Consider the following 21,095-nt stretch of genomic DNA (forward strand, 5'->3'; position numbering starts at 1 on the left):
AAAAAAAAAAGCTTAATAACCCCAAACATTTGAACAGTAGTGTAAAGTGTAAAGGACAGAAAGTTATGAAATTACTAATAAAATTCCATTTAAAAAGTTCAAAAACTGAACTCAATATATTTTATGATACTCAAGGAGCCGCTAAAAAATAAAAAAGTGCTTTGCTTCAAATCAGTTCCTTTATCAAGTCATTATACACTTTACTACACAAGCAATTACACATTATACACGAGCAATTATACATTTACACTGTAAAAAAAGATAATTGCATGTATTGCTTTTGTCAGCTGGGTATTTTATATTGTTAATGCCGCTTTACCCAAGGTGGCTTCTCTGCTCTGTGGTGGCATCCATGAGATACAGGGATTTCCTTGCCAAATGTGAGACTGCGGAGTTCTTTAAACGCCTCAGTGAAGGCCCCCAATTCTGTCAATACCTTTACCTGTATACACACACAAACTCAATGCCAACTCAACAGACTCAAATAGACAAACACATTGACTGAAAAACAGATTTACAAGATATACAAGAATATTCAACAATGTCTTTCAGACCTTCAGTATTCTGCATGTGACAGTGAGGTGTAGATCACGGCACACTGTTCTGGCAATATACAGGTACAGAGCCAGCACTGGAAGAACCTGAAATAAGCAGTATGATGTGTTGAATATTAAGATGGATCAGACATCAACTGTAAAATGCACAAATGCTGCTCTAACCATCTTAACATAAGTGTAAATGAGTGCTGCTCTGGTACCTTCAGAAGATGTCCTGAGGTATACAGGCAGTGGCAGAGTGGTGCCGAGATTCCCCCGATCTGGCTCAGAGAAGAGGTCGATACCTGGGATCAGCTCCGTCTCCACAGAGTATGTGGAGTATGCCAGGTCCGTCATCGGATGGGGCATAGAGGGCATCAGTAGGCACTGTGAAGCATATGACCTTATTAACTCTTAGTGTTGACATTGGTGCTGCTAATAATTTCCTCTTTAGTTGAGTTCAAAACAGAGGACTTTTTTCAACTCTAAGAAAAGTGACTAAATTCTCAACTTGAAGAGTTTGCCACAGAGAAGGCAGCACTTTGTGCGCTGATCAATGTTGGAAGTCAGGATGTGCCTGTCATTAGAGGAGAAATCATACTGCTGTGATGGAGCACAGTCACAAATACACTCTATGGTTTCTCACTTACTGTGCAATCTTGGCTGAAAGCAAAGCTCCCTGGAGACAGCCCCATATCCCAGCATGCTGCAGGGTTTCCTGAGAGGAGCTGCTGCCCCATGAGTCACCATCCCAAGATTCCAGAACTCCAGAGCTTTGCAGAGCACAGTCCAAAGCCTTACTCCAGAAAGCGTGTGCAGAACATAAACAAACACAAATTAATGAAGAATGCATTTTTGTCCTTTTATGGTGTGAATTCAAAACATTTGATTACCTACACTACCATTCAAAAGTCTGTGGTCAGTAAGATTTATTTTAAGAAATTAAAAAAAAAAAAAATTATAATATTTAGTAAGGATGCAGTAAATTGACCAAATATAACAGTACAGATATACATTTATAATGTTACAAAAGATTTCTATTTCAAATAAATGCTGTTCTTTTGAACTGAATCACAGAAATAAATTACATTTTAAAATATAATCAAATAGAAAAGTTAGTTTAATAATGATAGTTTCACCATATTGCTGTATTATAAGGTATTTTTGATCAAATAAATGCAACCTTGGTGAGCATACGAGACATCTTTCACAAACATTAAAAAATCTTAACAACCACAAACTTCTACAAAGTAGTGTACACATATACAGTACAACGTCTCTAGTTAATAAAAAAAAAGCAGGAAAATAATGCTGTAAACACATCATACTTTCAATTTCCATTATAGAAATGCAGGTTTCCAAGGTCATGGAGTGCTTGCACCTGAAGGGAGTTGTACTTATTTGCTTGAAGATATTCTGCATGAAACAACAAAACAAAGCAACATATATCTGTATTGGAAAAGCTTGTTCGTGAACAAATTCTGCTTGTAAGTTGTCAAAGTTCAGATCGGTTCTCACTAATAGCATTGTTGTAGGAAGAGAAAACGGTCTAGAGCTGTGTTGGTGGCAGGGTGGTGCTGTAGATGGAGCCCAGAGAGCTGAAGTCCTCTGCAGAGAAGTCTGGAACTTCATCACTGCGAAAGATGACTGAAACTGGAAAGGATAAAAAAGCTCAAGTTTTATTCAAACAGGTCCAGAGAAAACAATAATGCTGATGCCTAGCAGGGTGCTGGCTGCCATGCTGAATTCTACTTTTCCCTGCAGAACGCCGCTGGTCTCTTTAGAAAATGGCACCTCAACATATGCTGAGGCCACCATTCTAAAAAACAATCAGAAATTCCAGCAGGAGACCAAGGCCTAAAAAAATTAATGGCTTTGTTATATTTAACATGTTTTATTACATAAGTTTGGGGTTTGTAAGATTATTTTATTAAGTCTCTTATGCTCTCCAATACTGATGATTTGATCAAAAATATAATATGCCAATTTGGTGCTCATCATGATTATTGTCAATGTAGAAAACATTGTAGAAAACACCAGTTGTGTTGCTTAATACTTTTGTGGAAACCGTAATTCACTTTTTTCAGGATTTTTTGAGGAATAGAAATTACAAATGTCTTTACTGACACATTTGATCAAGCGATTACGTCCTTGCTGAATAAAAAGTATTGATTTCTTACAAGAAAAAAAAATGTACTGACCCCAAGTTTAGCACTGTGTGTCTCTGAAACAGTGCAGTGTGTCCTCTACATCCAGCGGTACACACACCAGACACATGGCTCTCTTCACGTCTATAGTAAATTATAAAGCACACATGTAAGACTTACATATGGCCTTTTTAAAAAAAATAAATTGCACATTATACATTTGGGTCATTATACATGACCCAAATATGACATGGAAAATGCACAAAATGGTAAATTAATCAGAAAATAAATGGGACCTGGCAGCCCTTCTTTGTACCTGCAAGTTCCTTGGACTCTGGTTCAGCATCATTTGCAGTGATCATAATCTGACCTCCTCCACAGGGAAACAGTAACTGTCTGCTTGCATAATTCCTGCAGGTCACTTATGGACGTCAGTCAAATTTTAACTCTAATGGATGCACAACTGGACTATCCATTAAAGGTTTGTACTGAACAGGCTGTGAACTCAAAATGTTAAGCAGTTATTGTCAAAGCTAATCAGAATGATGTGTATGTGATCATTTCTGTCTACCTTCTCTCCAGAGATCATCTCAGTGTAGGTGAAGTGAGGTCGAGGAGCTGGAGGGCCCCCAAAACAGCTGATCCTGTCCAACAGTCTCCTCTGTGCATGCACCAGAACAGGTGTTACATGTGAGAGTAGCACTCCCTGAAACCCATAGCGCAATGTATTTCAATAGCTACACTTTTTCAAGAGGATTTATATTCATGAACATTTCGATTACTTGTATACTTTCAGCAAGTATACAAATTAATACTACATCAGCATCAGTGAGTTATCAGCATACCGAGTATATGTATTGAAAAGTAGGGCGAGGTGGGCTAGATTCTCCCACTTGGCCTGATAGTACAGAAGCTCTAATGTGTGCAGGACCAGAGTCCTCAGCCAGCGCAGATCTATCACTGTCCCGTCATCCATTGGGACAGAGAAGTACAGGCTAGCCTCAAGCTCTGCATCTTGATCATCATAAACATTCCACAGCTAGAGAATAAAAAGAAAACAAATATGAAAGATATCTTTACAGTTTAGCTGTCATTTTAAATATATTTGTCTGCAGAATGGTGCAAAAAAACAATCATTATCAAGTATCCCGTTAACAACTTTTAAGGGGGTCACAGGATGACTGAAAAAATTATAAAAAAATGATAAAATAATAATAATAATAATAATTATTATTCAATAATTAATATTTAATTAATCACTTTAATTATCTAACTCAACATCCTAAAAAAATTAAACAAAAAAACAAAAAACAAAAGTGCAAAATAACTATTGTTCAAAAGATTTTTTAAATGTTTTCTTATGCTCCCAAAAGCTGCATTTATTTGATTCAAAAACAGTCAAAACAGTAATATTGTGAAATATTATTACAATTTAAATAAACTGATTTCTCTTGTAATATATTTTAAAATGCAATTTATTCCTGTGTTGGTGAAGCAAAATTTTCAGCAGTCATTACTCCAGTCTTCAGTGTCATAAAAAAATGATAAAATAATAATAATAATTATTATTATTATTCAATAATTAATATTTAATTAATCACTTTAATTATCTAACTCAACATCCTAAAAAAATTTAACAAAAAAACAAAAAACAAAAGTGCAAAATAACTATTGTTCAAAAGATTTTTTAAATGTTTTCTTATGCTCCCAAAAGCTGCATTTATTTGATTCAAAAACAGTCAAAACAGTAATATTGTGAAATATTATTACAATTTAAAATAACTGATTTCTCTTGTAATATATTTTAAAATGCAATTTATTCCTGTGTTGGTGAAGCAAAATTTTCAGCAGTCATTACTCCAGTCTTCAGTGTCACATGATCCTTCAGAAATCTAATATGCTCATTTGGAGCTCAAGAAACATTTCTTATTATTATCAGTGTTCAAAACAGTTGTGCTGCTTAATATGTTTGTGGAAAGCAAGATCTATTTTTCAAGGAATCTTTGATTGGTCATGTTTACAGCATCTGTTGCAATAGTTCAATAATTTGTATATAGACTAAGGTTTGCTGTGTAAGGTAATCTCGTCTTGGCACCTGTCTTTCTCCCAGACTGTGGTGGGGCATCCACGCTGCTTTCCAGCACCATGACCAGTCTCAGAGTCATTTCAGTCACTAATATGAAGTCCATTTCAGCCAACTGGTGCTCATGGGCCACTACACACAACAAAAGCAGGGTCTCCACCCACTATGGAACAAAACAATACATAAAAAACACATGTTATGGATTAAGCAACTAATGTTATAAAGCAGCAGCTCCATGATTGCTTTTAAAATTTACAAAGTCTCTCATAATAAGCATTTTAGATTTATTGTTTATTTGAATAATAACCTGGTCTTGGTTTGCCACCCTTCCCAGGTAGCGCACAGGGTCATAGTGTCTCGACTGTGCTCTTTGAAAGACAGTTTTGCATTTAGCCCAAAAGAAGAGCACAATGTCCAACACCAAGTCTGCATCTGGCTGGATATCCTATTTGGACACACATACACATTGTCAGGTTACCAATAACAACTCCATGACTTCTTCAGAAAGTGTGAGAGAAAGATCTGACCTTGTCTGTCTTGCAGACACAAGCATGAAGTGTCTGAATAAGATTGAAAAATTCTTCTGTCATGATTGCTGGCACAATGTTCTTGTCTGTAAAGGAACAAAACAATAAAAGAGGGATGATGTTTATTTAGGGTTTATATAAATATAAAATATAAAAAGAATTTTATGTAACCCCAAAAAACTAAAACATTGTCAACATTGTTTAAAATGTTTTATCATTTGCTTGTCTTTTTTGCTATGAGTGAATTCATCAAATTCTATGTGAAGAAATATTAGTACCGGCTTGACCATCAAAAGCAGCATCTTTTATGATGAATTTAACTCTTTGATTGGACATCAAATGCTTCACAGCCTCCAAAATCCTCAGTTCCTGCTCACACTTCCTAAACATGCGGCCTTCCATGTTCTGCGAACAGTACAAGAAAAAAGAACTAGATAGCAGTCTGGCTGACATTTTAAGCCATATCACAGATGTACTCACAGCTAGTGCTGGTATAAGTGCAGCAGAGAGTGAGCTGAACGTGCTCCACTGTTCATATCTGAAGAGCTAGGCCTGTAGCAATAATCAATATATCGACTTATCGCGCAAGATATGTACATGACCTCAAAAATTTTTGGTGACACAATATATCGCCCATTATATTTACTTAAATTAATGTCACCACCATATTTTTTACATTCCACTTGCGCCAGTGTCTTTTGCAGCTTCTCGTACATAACGTGGTGTAGTCATGAGGTGCTAGTTCAAATTTAAAAAATGCTTCTACAAAAAAAAGTTTCATCTGCAGATATGGTCTTGTTTAGGGATCTGTGCCTTTGTGCATACGGACATCTGACTGCTAAGTAGTGATTGTGTTTTTCAGCAATAGTGTGCAGTGCACCCTTCATTTACAGAGAAAAGAAGGTCAGGGAAAAATCTGTAGAAGGAAAAATATCCATACAAGTTCTTTGTGTATTTTTCTTTTTTTGTACTTGTTACTTTGCACTTTTTGTTAGAAAAAGTTTATTTACTATTTATTCAAGTTTTTAAGGTATCTAATATTTTGATACTTAATTTCCATGATCTAAATATTCTTAAAAATTAAGTTTGTTGTCATTTTGAAGTGTGTAGGCCTTCTTGCATTATTATGCTGTTACATTATGATTATATATTCAGTGGTATAAAATGGTCTTTAAAATGACAATAATATCGCTTATCGCAATTATTTCTGGGGCAATATATCGCACAACAAAAAGTTGTTATCGTGACGGGCCTAGAAGAACTGCTTAACAAACTTCACCGCAGCATCTACTGCGATCTTACTCTTTCCTGAGAGACACAAAACAGAGACCCTGAGTAACATATAATGCATAAACACGAATGAGAGTGAAAGAGAATAAATGGCAAGTTACAGTAAATGCAAGGACTCACCAGCAACGGCTGTGTCAAAGAGAGAAGAGGTAGGAGTGACTGCATTAACAGAGGGAGGCAGGCTCTCATCAAAAGTGTGGTCAGAATCACCAAAACCTGCAAAAAAAGGGGATATTTAAATTCTAAAGGCCATTTCACAACAAGAACGATATCTATAAAAATAACTATAACAATAATTATATTTATGACAAGTACACACTGCAATCAGTTTGCAGTGCAATGCAGTTTTGTCATCTGTCACTTTAAATGCTTTAAAAGTTCTTTAAAGTAGGATGGATTCTGATTGGCTGTTAAGGCTGATATCATTCAACAGCTGGAAAAAAAAATGTTCTGAAAGTAATAACAAAAATATTGTTCCTCTGTGTTGTTACCGTTATAGTTATGAGGTGGACTTGAGGTGGACTCGTTATAGTTATCGTCCTTGGTGTGAACAGGCTTTAAAAGGGACATTTAGTTGCACAGAGGCAGAGAGAGGATGAAAAAGAGTACCAGACAACAAGCTAGTCCCAGCCGAAATGAGCTCCAGCACCACATCCTGGACCTCGAATTCGTCAGGCATGCCGGTCTGCAGAGGCCTGACAGAGCTGTCCTCTAGAGCTTCCAGCACTGCCAGAAACCGAGCAGCCTTGCCCTCGAACATCTCCATCAGGATACGCTCAGTTGGTGTGCGAGGCCATGGAGTCTACCGAGAGATATAAAGGAAGAGACAGAGGGGAAAAAAAGAAGATATTAGAGAAGAACTAAGAAAAAGATGCACTGTACCTTATTAAAGTGAATACTCACTAGCTGTAGCTCTTTCAAATTGCTCTTCTGTTTGGGTCTGAAGAGGCCTTTCGGTTTCCTTCGGGGCTCATATACTGAACGCTTAAATACCATCACTGCAAGCTTCTCTCCATTAATGGAGCGATAACGTGATTCAAGAGAGGCATGAAAATATGGTAGTTATAATACAAGAACAATAAAAACAACAACATGTTTCATTTAGGCTGCATTTTCTCACTTTTATTGTGGCCTCCTTGTAAGCTTGTTGGGTCTCAAACGGCACTTGGGAGCCAGTTATCTCCTCCAGCTTGGCCAGTTCACTGATCTTGCCAAGGGCTCGGCGAGCAAACACCTACAGTATTGCACAACAGGAGGCAAGAAGGACAGATTGCCTATGGGCTCTTTGATATCAGTCATAAAGCTAAGTTGATTTAGCATTTTGATGTGAAACTCACCTCTGCCTGAACTGAAGCACAGTCATGAAAATAACATTCACAAACAGCACAGTAAAGTGTGGCCCTCCAAGGCAGGAAGTTGGCAGTCAGCAGAGGAACAGAGATCTCTAGGCATGTGCATGCCCATAGTAAGTACTCTAAAACCTGAACAAAAGACAAAAAAAAAAAAGACTTTAAAACAAACCAAAATACTCAAAAAGTATGTTTTGTGGAAAAAAATACATAAATAAAACAAGTACTTGCTCCAAACATGAAGGAATTTAATTCATAGAAATGTTGTCAATTGTAGTTTTAAGCAAGTATGTTGCTGTTTTATGTATCTGCCAACGTATTTATTATTATTATTATATTTGCAGTTTTTTTAAATTATATTTTTACTCTTTTCCCCTCATTTACTTTTTTCTATATATATGTATATTTGTATTGTATAACATCCTGAGGTAGGGGTATATGGGAATATAACAGTTGATACATAAAAATAAAGTATAATAACGTTCAAACATTTGGGGTTGTGTGATTTTTTAAATGTTTTTCAAATAAGTTTCATATGCACACCAAGACAGCATTTATTTGATCAAAAAATTGAAATATTATTATTATTTAAAATAACTGTTTTATATTTGTATATATTTTAAAATGTAATTTATTCCTGTAATGGCAAAACTAAATTTCCAGCAGCCATTACTCCAGGTTTCAGTGTCACATGATTCTTTAGAAATCATTCTAATATTTTGATTTGGTGCTTGAGAAACATTGTAACAACAATGTTGAAGTAGTGTATATTCTGAAAAGTGTTACAAAACATCACAGATAAAGGCATGTTTTTGAGAACCTGTGAAGCATGGCCTGCTGACATCAGGAATCTGCATATGTTGTACATGTGTAACGAGCCTGAGGAAATATAGAAAAGAAGTCACATTCACAATCACCATTTATTGTCAGTGTGATACACTACACCCAGGGGTCTTACTGAAGGTACCATTGTACAGGATCCAGCATAAACTTTCATCAGGCAGAACAGCCTGCATGAGAATGTGCACAAATCCCAGGATGCTCAGCAGGTTTTGAACCCCACTCTGGTCTGGCAGTGCACCTCTCTCTTTCTCCAAATAGAAGATGCACTGGCATTTTTCCTGAAGAGCACGGAACTACAGACACATAGTTCAAAGGTCACTGAAAACCAAAAGAAATTATACTGAAACCAAAAATGATATTGAAAACAGTCAAATGTACTTCAGGGAGGGACTCTAACCGTTAGTCGGGCTCTCTTTGAATCAAAGCCATCTGAGAAGAAGGACTGCCTGAAGTGCTCCACATCTTTCTAGGCTTTGTGTGCAAAACTGCTGCAGGTAGAGTCTGTACCCTTGCCAGAGAGCAAGCCTGTAACGCTGATAGGAAATGATAAAAAAAATATTTATATAAAGGAAATGTGATATGGAATGGATAAAGATCGAATGCATTAGCAAAATATCTTTGGTATAGCTAATTAGTATAAACGTGGTTTAAAAAAAAAAACTATTTACCTTAGAGTAAAGGAGGAAATCTGCTGCGTAGTTCGGTGAACTTGAAAGTTTCTTTATGTGCTTTAAACTCTTTTAGGTCACTTTGAAAAGCTGACGGGATTTTTATCCAGGGGTCCGTAGGATCCTGGTGCAGGCTCCATGTTCCAAACAGCATTTTTGAATGTTTTTTTTTCTTGGGTGTTGGTTGTAAAACATAATTTATATGCAATGCAATTCTAAAACATAATTGAAAACGGACAACTGTAAACCATGTCAATTTTACACATTTCCACTCAACTGTTAATCTTTACCAACCTGCCATCAAATACTGCCATCTAGTGGCTTTTCAGCACTTGATCGTTAATGACGAATCTACCACAAGGTGTGTACTGTAGCAAATATTAATACATATCACTTAGTAATTTAACATGATAACTATTTATATGTTACTTCTAAATATATTCTTTAAAATCACAACATGTCTACATGACCTACATTGCATGCTGTAAATGAATCTGCGACCTCCAAACTCAAGTATGACACCGCCTGACTGTTGTACATGTCACATGTGGAGCTCAAGTTTACATCTAGAAGTAAGGACAGACGACTGGTACCTCAGGATTAGTAACATTTAAACGTGTTTTAACTGTCATTTTGTGTTCATATTACAAGTCCTGCGTTTGCACCGACCAAAGACAGTGGTATAAACAAATGTTGTTGTTTTTTTCGCAGAGCTAGCTTGCTAATATTGTCATTGACCTGCCATAGAAGGCTATTGCTTTTTCTGTACAGTACGGGATGGAATACGTGTATATTTACGTGTCAGGTTAATCCCTCAATGTTTTTATTTATTTATTTTTTAATTTATTATTTTTCAATATTACAAAAATCAAAACAAAATTCAGTTAACGATATCAGAAAAAAAAAATTAGATTAACGTATACAATGTTATGTTATTTGTATACTGATGGTTAGACATTGAATATTTATATACTGATGGCTTATGTTTATTATTTTGTAGATCTGTATAATTTATCATGAATATATTATGAATAAACCGATTGTGATCCTGTTTCTGGAGATGTGCCTGCAGAGTTAAACTCAAACCCTAAATATAAACACACCTTATGGACCAGATAATCAAGGTCTTTTCACTTGAAAATGAAAGTGTGACTGTCTGTAGGAAGGCAGATCTCTAGGATTCAAAACCTCGATTCAGACTGTAGTTTATCAAGAGCATTTGAAGTTGCACAACTCGCTCCATTCTTTTTTCTTTGTCTCCATCAGTTATTCTGAGGATGTTGAGACTCAGCTGTCTCAGAGGACTGGATTGGCATGTGACGTCATGGACAATCCTACAGTCAACAATGAGAGAAATAAGTCCGCTTTCACATCATATCCCAAAAGCCACATTCCCCTCATGCAGATCTCTCAAAAAGATACATATGTCCCATATTAGAACATCAGCTCAAGGTTTTCCTCCACAACACTGCCGTCTACCATGGTTACTTGGAGAACAAAGAGCTTTTTACTCTCAAGGCTCCTCTAAAACGCCAAAGCCAGGCTCAACAGCAGGGATCAAACTGCGTACACGCTTAGTGGTGACGCTGCTTTTCGGAGGTGGTATTATTGGTACGTGGTGGTATGTTTATCAGGAGAAACAACAGAAGATCCAGATGCAGAGAATGGAGCAGTTGAGAAAAGTGGCAGTCGGACAGGGAGACTTCAGTCTGTTGGATCACACAGGACAGCGAAGGACCAAACGTGATTTCCTGGGCCGCTGGGTGCTCTTATACTTCGGCTTCACCCACTGTCCGGATATCTGCCCAGACGAGCTGGATAAATTGACCAATGTGGTGCGTACTCTTGATAAAGACACCAGCCTGCCCACTGTCCAGCCACTTTTTATCACCGTTGACCCTGAGAGAGATGACGTGGCCACCATGGCCAAGTACGTAAAAGATTTCCATCCCCGGCTGATTGGATTGACAGGTACTGCGGAGGAAGTGAAGCAGGCAGGACGGGATTATAGGGTCTACGCCAGTGCTGGGCCTAAAGATGAGGATGGAGATTATATTGTGGACCACACCATCATCATCTACCTGGTTAACCCAGACGGACTCTTCCTGGACTACTACAATAGAATAAAAAATGATGTACAGATTTCTGAGAGTATACGTAATCACGTGAAAAACTATGTTAAATTATTTCCAGATTAATCTAAATAAGGCAAAAATGTGTTTGCACAATAAAGCTGAATTTCAAAATGCTGATCAACCACATCCTAGTTCCTCATGTGCATAATTAACAGTGTTGCTAATTAAGTTAAACTAAAACTATTATATTATTTTTTGTAATTGAAATAAAGCTGAAATAAAATATATGAAAAATCTTAAACTTGAAAAATTTGAAATGTTGGCAACTGATATAAATTTAAGTACTAAAATTACTAAAATAGTGATAAATGCATACAAAATTACTAAAACTTAAATATAAAATATTAATGAATGCTATAATAGCATATAAAGATTACTTAAATACCACATAATTAAAAGATTGGTAGGTGGAATGTTCTATTTCTGATTTAAACTTGTGTAGTGTAAAATTGTGTAGATTAAAACTGTTCAGTAAATATAATAGCACCAACCAAAGATTGTTATTTATCCAAACTATAACTCAGGAAAAAAAAAAATCCAGAGACAGTTCTCGTACACTTTACTGCTACTAAATGTTAGTTGCACCTGCTATTTACTCACATCACCCACAAAAATGACTTTTTAAATAGTGCAGCACTATTTTTTTTTATTTTTGTGTTCTATAATTCTATAAAAATGGCTTAGAAACTGTACATACATGCAGTTTAGAGATTAAAATCTCAGAGAATGCATAGAAAATGCATTAACCATTTTACAGACTTTTATCATAATTTTAGCCAAATGTGACACATTAGCTTCTTTAAAATGCCTGTGAAAACACCTGGTATGTCTTCATCTCAGGACTCACATCCATCCAAGCATATTTAAAGACCAAACCGAAATTAAGTGATGTGCTGGATATCAGAATACAGGAATTGCCGAACAAAAAATACCTAGAAAAGAAAAGCATACAAAGTCTTTGTGTGGATTTTATCTCTTTGACGCTGTCAGTGATAAATAGCTTCTGTTTGGGGCCAAAGTAAAGAAATGATAAGCAATAAACAAAAGCAAAAGGTCAGAGAATATCTGTAGCAGAGGGTGCATTGTAGGTTTTGAGACGTTCGTGAGCCCTCTGTGTAGTCAGTAACGTGAGCTCCATAGTATCTACGCTGTCTTCAAGCCCCTCACTCTTGTCAATCTCCACTGTGTAATCATTAGCCTGTAATACAGAAGTAGCGTCAGGTCATAATCTCACATTTTTGTCAGGTTATGTTTTAACTTAAGTGACTCAAGTATCAGTACAAATCTCAGTCAAAGAAATAGAAGTTGCTCAAAATGGCACAGACAACCTAAATGGTAATGCATAACTAGACTCTTAGTCTCAGGCCAGCTACCCACCAGCTGTAGCGCAGCCAGCATGTATCTGCAGGCTTCTGTGTTCTCTTTGCCTTTGACAACAAAGGCAAATGATTTTTTCACTCCCACACTAGAGAGTGATTGGACAATTCTGTCTCCATACTCATGGATGTCAAAAGCTGGACGGGTCTCCTGTACACAAAATGTTAGACACTTATTTAATGGGGTTAAACTGTAACCAATAGTTCCCTATATTTTTTTTTATGCTGAACATTTTTAGAAACATTACAATCTGTTAACACAACCTTGCAAGAATCATCCCATATTACCTGAGCAGCAAGATGAGGGTTGATTCCATCCTCCCACTCTCTGACTCTTCGAGACAACGCAGTCTCCTGCGCGTACTTCTGAGAGTTCACCAGAAACAGGTCCTACATACAGAAAAAATCTGAAAGAATAAACTAGCACTGTCCAATTCATGAATCCTCATTTCCCTGGAAATCAATCTTAAGCTTTTATACCACACTCTTCTTGACCAGGTCTTCATAACTCATCCGACTCATATGCAAGTCATGGAAAATTTGCTCCTGTTCACCAAGGTGCTCCGCAGGTTCAAGATCATCAACCAAATTGTCATGTTCCTCATCTGAAAAGTCCTCACCTGAATAAAATTGAAGGGAGTACCACAAAATGTTTATGTTTGGTGCATTTTAAACAATGGTTCTATGCAAATAATGCCTAATGGTGCAGGGGGAAAAAATCTAGTGTTGGATAATTTTGAGTGCATGCAAGTTAGTGTATGCATCTAACCCTCTTCGTCTGGATGCCGGACAACCTCAACCCGGTCCTCGATATTATCTGGTTCCAAGTAAGTTTTCTTTAACTCCTCATCGGACACAAAAACACCCTAAAACAGAAAATACCTTGGGTTACATGACATATCACAAATACACTACTGTTCAGGGTCAGTATGATTTTTTATGTTTTTGAAAGAAGTCTCTTACGCTCATCGAAGCATTTATTTGATATAAAAAAAATACAGTGAAAACAGTAATATTGTGAAATTTGATCACAATTTAAAAGAAATGTTCTACATTTTAATATATTTTAAAGTGCAATATATTCCTAAAATGGCAAAGCCAAATTTTTTTCACCCATTAATCCAGTCATCAGTGTCACTTGATCCTTCAGATCCTTCTAATATGCTGATTTGTTTAATGAATAGAAAAATCCTGGACTGTTTAATGAATAGAAGGTTCAAAAGAACAGCATTTATTTATTGTACTTACCCTTTTCCTGAGTATCTGCTTCTGTACTTTCAGACGCTGACCCATGTTACTCACAAAGATGTAATTAAGGTCTACAATAAAAAAACAACATAATTTGTATAAATTACAACAACTTCTTAGAGAAAAATTTATTTAATATAGCACAAGGTCTTAAAGTATTACCAGGATAAGTAGGTCCATTCTTAAGCTTGCGATCCGTAGTCTCAACTGTAAAAGAAAAAAAACTATTTCTCAGTCATCTAAACAGTTATGTCCTCCATTCCTTTTTAAATAACAGCCTGATAACAACTTACAGGCTTTAGAGTACCAGCTCCCAAAGTCCTGAAGTTTTGAAGAACCCTTCCTCTTCCTCTTTCCAGACTCCTCAAGACCTGCTGGCACTTTATAACACTTCCCTAGAGAGTCAAGAAGAAAATAAACATGCAACAGCAAAAAGCCATAATGGGAAAGAATAATTGAGTTATTTTAATGGAAAAACATCAAGAAGATTCATCATCATCAGATTGAGCACACACCTGTTTTGAGGGGTTTGTCCTCCCCAAACACAGCATATGAGTCATGCCATTTCCAAGGGTCCACAATTTCCTGGAATATGCACATGGTATTTTGTAAGGCCATGATAATGCAACACGTATTACAGAATGCCAACATAACATACCAAAATCATATGTGACCCTGGACCACAAAACCAGCCATAAGTGTCAATTTTTCAAAATTGAGATTTATACATCATCTGAAAGCTGAATAAATAAGCTTTCCATTGATGTATGGTTTGTTAGGATATGACAATATTTGGTCGAGATACAACTATTTGAAAATCTGGAATCTGAGGGTGCAAAAAAAATCTAAATATTGAGAAAATCATCTTTAAATTTGTCCAAATTAAGTTCTTAGCAATGCATATGACTAATCAAAAATTAAGCTTTAATATATTTACAGTAGGAAATTTACAAAATATCTTCATGGAACATGATCTTTACTTAATATCCTAATGATTTTTGGCATAAAAGAAAAATCAATAATTTTGACCCATACAATGTATTTTTGGCTATTGCTACAAATATACCCCAGTGACTTAAGACTGGTTTTGTGGTCCAGGGTCACATATTGATAATTTAACATGTACTTCATGTGAATGTGGTTACTTGATTGATTTAGTGTGAAGAAAAGTGGCCATTTAATGTCAGTGCACCGCTCTATACCTTGGGCTGCTTGGGTTCCTCTGGAATTGGCTGTACTGCAGGTCTCGGCCTTAACATCCTCCCCTCACTGGGGGCCTAGACCAATTAAAAAATTTTTTTTTAAAAATTACATTTAACAGACCTTTACCTGAATGCCAAATATATTAACATTAAATCACACAAACTGTTTTGGTACCTGATGCCTTTCCACCCTCTCTTCAGACTCCACCTCCATTCCATGATCTTCCAGTGGAGGAAGAACCTCTGCGCCAACATCTTCTTCATCATAACCACCAATAACCTGAGCTACACCTTCTGGACACCAGATGACAACGATCAGACAAAAACAAAAGAGACCAGTGTGGTAATCTATTAGTCTTGAAATAGGAGTAAGATTCAGGTTTAATTTGGGGTCAGTAAGATTTTTTAAAATGTGTTTGAAGGCAGCATTTATTTGATTAAAAATACCAGGGAAAAAAACTAATATTATGAAATATTATTACCACTTAAAATAAGTGTTTTCTATTTTAAGATCATTTAAAATGTAATTTATTTCTGTAAGAGCAAAGCTGAATTTTCAGCAGCCAATACTCCAGTCTTCAGTGTCACATGATCCTTCAGAAATCATTCTAATATGCTGATTTGGTGCGAAATATTCATTTCTTATGTTGAAAACAGCTGTGCTGCTTCATATTTTTTAAAGAGAAACTGTAATACATTTTTTCAGGATTCTTTGATGACAACAAAGTGACTTTTTAATCAGTTTTGATTATCTGATGTCAAACTTTTAAGTCATGAAACATAAAAAAAAAAAGGCAAACCATCTGTATAGACTGTCACGCGATAAGTCTGTGTCCTCACCATTGTCTAAGGGCACAGGTGCATGTACAGAGAAGTTGTGCTGGATTTCTGCGACCTCCTTGAGGAAGTGAGTGTGGGAAGAGCCCAGACGCATCAATCCTGATTCGTCCATGGTGAAATTATTCATTCGAAAATCCTTACAGCTGCCAAGAAGCTCCCCTTTAAGACTAGATGATAACAATTAACAAACATTTTGGTAAAGCATTTTTAGTTCTTTATAAGTACGAGCTTAATTTCCAGCAACTGATTCACTTGTTCAGACAATATTGTCCTGAAGAGCAAGAGGACTTGATTGATGTCGTTGGACTGTAGTACCAATAAGATTACAGAAGGAACAGTGTGCAACCATTTCCTTTGTTTGTGTGGGTCAGAGTGTCTTTACCTGAGAAGGGGGTATTTCTGTTTCTCAAGTGATTCTACAGGAATGAGAGATTCAGGAGGGAGACGGATAATCTTCACTGGCTAAAAAAAAAGAATACGAAAGAATTTGTACAGACAACTGCTATACAAGTTTATTATTCGCTAAACAGTAATATTAGTAAATATCAAAAGCATATTAACTTTACTCCTAATTTTTCCCCCCAGTTTACCCAGTCAAAGACACAAACGCAGAATAGCATGGATGTCCAGTATACACATTAAGTTGTAGAAACAAAATCTCTGATGAGGTGAAACCCAACTCACCTCTGTTGGATCTTTCATAGTTATATTCTGAGAGTTGACATTCTCATCCTGCTCAATCTCATCAAACTGCATCAAAAATACCCAATTATTCACACAGATATATAAAACATTTAATTTTTGTTTAAATTAACAAGCCTTATTGCTCATTTACGCACCTCACAATCATCGTCTTCATTGCCTGAAGGAGCATCTTCATGGTTACCGTCTGATGAAGAACCTTGTTTGTTACACCTGTTGAAATAAAGACAAATAGCATGACAACATGAACATACCAACTGCACATTCAACAGATTAAACAGAAAACTGAGGTCCAGGACAATAACACTTACTTCTTGTTTTTGTTAGAGATGTAGTCCAATGTTTGAAACACCAGAGTGTGAAGGAGCTCCACCTAAATATTCCGAACAGATCAATTTGTAAAGAAAACATCTTCAATTTAAGTTTGCGTCTTTGTGACATATTAAAGGATTAGTTCACCCAAAAATGAAAAATTACTGAAATTTTACTCAGGCCATTCAAGATGTAGGTGAGTTTGTTTCTGCATCTAACAGATAGTATTTTGTATTACTAGTATTTTGGCCAGAAACTAAGGTTTAACGTCAAAACGCCTTAATGGTAGATTTGTTTCTAACAAACACGCAGCTTTTCACTTCAAAAGGCATTTATTGATGGACTGAAGCCATGTGGATTACTTTTGGATTATTGTAATGTTTTTATGAGTTGTTTGGACTCTCATTCTGACGGCTCCCATTCACTGCAGAGGATCCATTGGTGTGAGCAAGTGACATAATGCTACATTTCTCCTAATCTGTTCCGATTAAGAAATAAATTCATAGAATAGATGGCCTGAGGGTGTGTAAATATTCAGAAAATGTTAGTTTTTTGGGTGAACTATTCCTTTAGTTTATTTTATTTTTTAAATTAAAACACTAATATAAAATATAATCTTATTTCTTTCTGACACACATAAAACTTTTTGTTAAATTAACTAAACAGAGTAAATAAAGTAATTCAATAAATGAGATAATTTGTACTTATTTTTTGTGAAATTAATCACTGTAACACACACATAAAACATCACATATTTAACCTTTCTGCCATAGATGCAAGTTGATCCTTGGATTAAAAGTGCAGCCTCTGCAAAGTTCATCATGGTTTTCCCACCATCAAATGAAATGGTCATCTGGTCGAGCTGTCAACACATACAACAGCAACAATACAATACTTAGGCTAGAAAATGAACCTTTAAATGAATTAAGGTGGTTCTAGATCAGTCTGTTAGTGTTTTTTCACCTCCTCAAGATACTCTCCAAGCTGGCTGGCCAGGTCAATGTCCCAGTTCTTGGTGAGGTCCCGCAGCGGCTGCAGCAGATGGGCATATCTCGTCTCTGCAGAATCCATGGCCATGTATTTCCAAAATACCCTGCAAATCATAATTTTTACAGGCATTATAATTCATACTTAAAATTAATTACCATCCTCCAAAATATTAAGAATGTTTTAAGGCTCACTTAAATTTTGAAAAGTAACAAAAAAAACATGACATGTTGTCTTTGATTTGCAAAGATATGTTTTACTTTGGTCCTGTACTGTACTGTGCAGTCTCTGACAAAAAATAAAAACAAAAATTGTTACTGAATCACATTAAGTGTATACAGGAGATTTGCTAGCTGTCTAATAACTACACGCACAATAAATATAGCTGTATTATTTGAACACTACCATTAAATTTAAGGATAAAGTTTTAGAACCACTCGGAATCACCGTTAAACTGTAAGTTACACTTAATTTAAACCGTTTAAAGCAGTAGTAAGCGCTTTTACAGCACTGAAGCTCCAACAACACGATCATAAATCAATATCAATATGCTCACCTTTAGTATGCGAATAAGCAACGGTTGCTGGATAAAAGAATAACTTCTTGCTCGTGTATTTCTTGAAATATACAGCTTCTGTCACTAAACTGTGCAAAACAAAATAATAATAAAATCTACACTTTAGGGAAATACCGCGCATACGTCATTTTTGTTTTTGCCGCGCGCGTGGCGTCAAACCGAAGTCACCGGACGTCCGTTGAAGCGCTGCCCTCTGCCGGCCAGGAGGCGTATCGTGAACCAAGACCAAGGCTCACTGATTTGGGATTTATTTGCAGTGTTGGGGAAAGTTACTTTTAAAAGTAATGTATTACAATATTGCGTTACTCCATAAAAAAGTAACTAATTACGGTACTTTGTTACTTTTTATGGAAAGTAATGCGTTGCGTTACTTTTGCGTTACAATTTAAAGAAAGCATAGGTCAAATGGTTTATTAAAAAAAGGAAAAAACAACAGCAACAATTCTTTGCACTACACAAGATTAATATTATTTTATTTCTTTTATTTTAATCTAGGGGGGGAATAAACATCACCACTGCTCCATAGTGTGAATGTCTTCGATGGCCAGAAGGGGTCACTATAAGGCAGCCAGACAAATAAAAAAAAAACTTATTTAACCCCAGAGATGTATAACTAAGATAAAAGTGGACAATTACTGTACAAAATGTTAGGATTATTGAATTGTTATATTTCATAGCAATTTCATTAATTTTGTTCTCAAATATTTTTTTTCAATACAAATCAGTTCAACACAATCCCTCAACCCTGAGGAAATATTCCCCGTGATTACTTCAATTCTGACCAATAATTTTCATAAGATAATTGAAAAAAATGAATGTATACACACACACACACACACACACACACACAAAAAAAAAACTTATTTAACCCCAGAGATGTATAACTAAGATAAAATTACTGTACAATTACTGTACAAAATGTTAGGATTATTGAATTGTTATATTTCATAGCAATTTCATTAATTTTGTTCTCAAATATTTTTTTTCAATACAAATCAGTTCAACACAATCCCTCAACCCTGAGGAAATATTCCCCGTGATTACTTCAATTCTGACCAATAATTTTCATAAGATAATTGAAAAAAATGAATGTATACACACACACACACACACACACACACACACATGTATATATACTGTATATATATATATATATACTTACAAACAAACAAACAAACAAACAAACACAAACAAACAAACAAACATACAAACAAACAAACTATTTTTACATCTATTTAGGGCTTAACAGGGAGATATACAGTATTGTTTTTCAGATCCTCATAATGGCTATCTGATCTTTTCAAGGTGGAGCCAAGACATTATCTCTGATCCACCAGATGGGTGGAACTGCTTCCTTCCAATTTAGTATTGCTCTGCATTCTAACAAGGCAGAAAAAGCAAGGACTTTACCAATTGTTGCTGATAACCATGAGTCTTCTGGGGAAACATAAATAATGCTACAAGAGGAACCTGTGCTGGAGAACTGCTGAAAGAGGCTTACATACAATATTGAGCAATAGTTGGTTGAACTTGTGAACCCTTAGCACATTGACATCTATTACACATACATTTGGGTTCATTTGACTTTTGACATATAAGTGTTATGTATTTTAAGGGGAGACACTGCAGGCAAAAACACTGTTTTTTCATGCACCTGTCAAGTTTGTGATTTGGGGCTTTTTGGTTTTTCATAAAGTGTTTTGTCAGACTAGTGGAAAGAAAACATCCAAAAGACACTGTTAAGTGTTTCGTTAATAGCACTTTATCTATTTGTGTCAATAGATTTAAATTACAATACATATTTTTAAAGGCCGTTTTCTCAAAATGAGTTTTTTCTCCTCTGAGCCATAAATCTCCACTTCAGTAACACTTACACACACCAAACTTTACATTTTTATTCCTGTATATCCTGAAGGTTTTTTTACAGAGGGCTTTGTTCATATATAATTAGCTTGATTATATACAACATTTTAATACCCCCGAAATTGTGAAAATATAATGTTTTCTGTCCATTCTAAGCATTTTCTGAATTATGGAGTGACAAGATACCCAAAATTATGAGATACCCAAAATTCCCTCTGTAAAAACTTTTGACTCTAATATGGCAAAAAAATGTAACAAAAATGTTGAAACTGACATCATCCCGTGTTTAGATTTTTGTACAAGAAATGTATGCAAATTAGTGCATATTTCATTAAATAATGACTCATTTGCATATCCAAACCTAACATTTTAGAAAACTTGCAATACAAAAAATGTTTGCAATTATCAAT

General features: G+C 35.7%; 2 protein-coding genes across 6 annotated transcripts; one reads left to right on the top strand and one right to left on the bottom strand.

The window, feature by feature from the left end:
- The first annotated feature begins 9,786 nt into the window (after nt 1–9,786).
- LOC107732966 (protein SCO2 homolog, mitochondrial-like) lies at nt 9,787–11,711 on the top strand. 4 transcript variants are annotated; one of them, XM_016544441.1, is made up of 4 exons: nt 9,787–9,804; nt 9,958–10,042; nt 10,710–10,862; nt 11,016–11,711. In XM_016544441.1, the coding sequence occupies exons 2-4, from the start codon at nt 9,982–9,984 to the stop codon at nt 11,639–11,641; spliced, it is 840 nt and encodes a 279-aa protein (XP_016399927.1). In that variant the 5' UTR covers nt 9,787–9,804; nt 9,958–9,981; the 3' UTR covers nt 11,642–11,711. The 4 variants fall into 4 exon arrangements, with proteins under 4 accessions (XP_016399927.1, XP_016399924.1, XP_016399925.1 ...); XM_016544438.1 differs by having other exon boundaries at nt 10,710–11,711; XM_016544439.1 differs by lacking the exon at nt 9,787–9,804 and having other exon boundaries at nt 9,952–10,015; nt 10,710–11,711.
- A 478-nt stretch (nt 11,712–12,189) lies between these two features.
- Nucleotides 12,190–19,012, bottom strand: LOC107732965 (condensin-2 complex subunit H2-like). Of its 2 annotated transcripts, XM_016544437.1 has the most exons (20): nt 18,878–19,012; nt 18,802–18,828; nt 18,222–18,351; nt 18,019–18,120; nt 17,258–17,319; nt 17,084–17,159; nt 16,929–16,994; nt 16,627–16,706; nt 16,245–16,411; nt 15,580–15,698; nt 15,405–15,479; nt 14,718–14,787; nt 14,496–14,597; nt 14,365–14,409; nt 14,203–14,273; nt 13,724–13,820; nt 13,435–13,574; nt 13,243–13,344; nt 12,956–13,105; nt 12,190–12,776 (listed from the first exon to the last, which is right to left on the bottom strand). In XM_016544437.1, the coding sequence occupies exons 3-20, from the start codon at nt 18,333–18,335 to the stop codon at nt 12,633–12,635; spliced, it is 1,782 nt and encodes a 593-aa protein (XP_016399923.1). In that variant the 5' UTR covers nt 18,336–18,351; nt 18,802–18,828; nt 18,878–19,012; the 3' UTR covers nt 12,190–12,632. The 2 variants fall into 2 exon arrangements, with proteins under 2 accessions (XP_016399923.1, XP_016399922.1); XM_016544436.1 differs by having other exon boundaries at nt 12,191–12,776; nt 18,802–19,012.
- Between the last annotated feature and the right edge of the window lie 2,083 nt (nt 19,013–21,095).

This window comes from Sinocyclocheilus rhinocerous, unplaced genomic scaffold, assembly GCF_001515625.1.
Source record: "Sinocyclocheilus rhinocerous isolate Xijiao unplaced genomic scaffold, SAMN03320098_v1.1 scaffold400, whole genome shotgun sequence".
NCBI lineage: Eukaryota > Metazoa > Chordata > Actinopteri > Cypriniformes > Cyprinidae > Sinocyclocheilus > Sinocyclocheilus rhinocerous.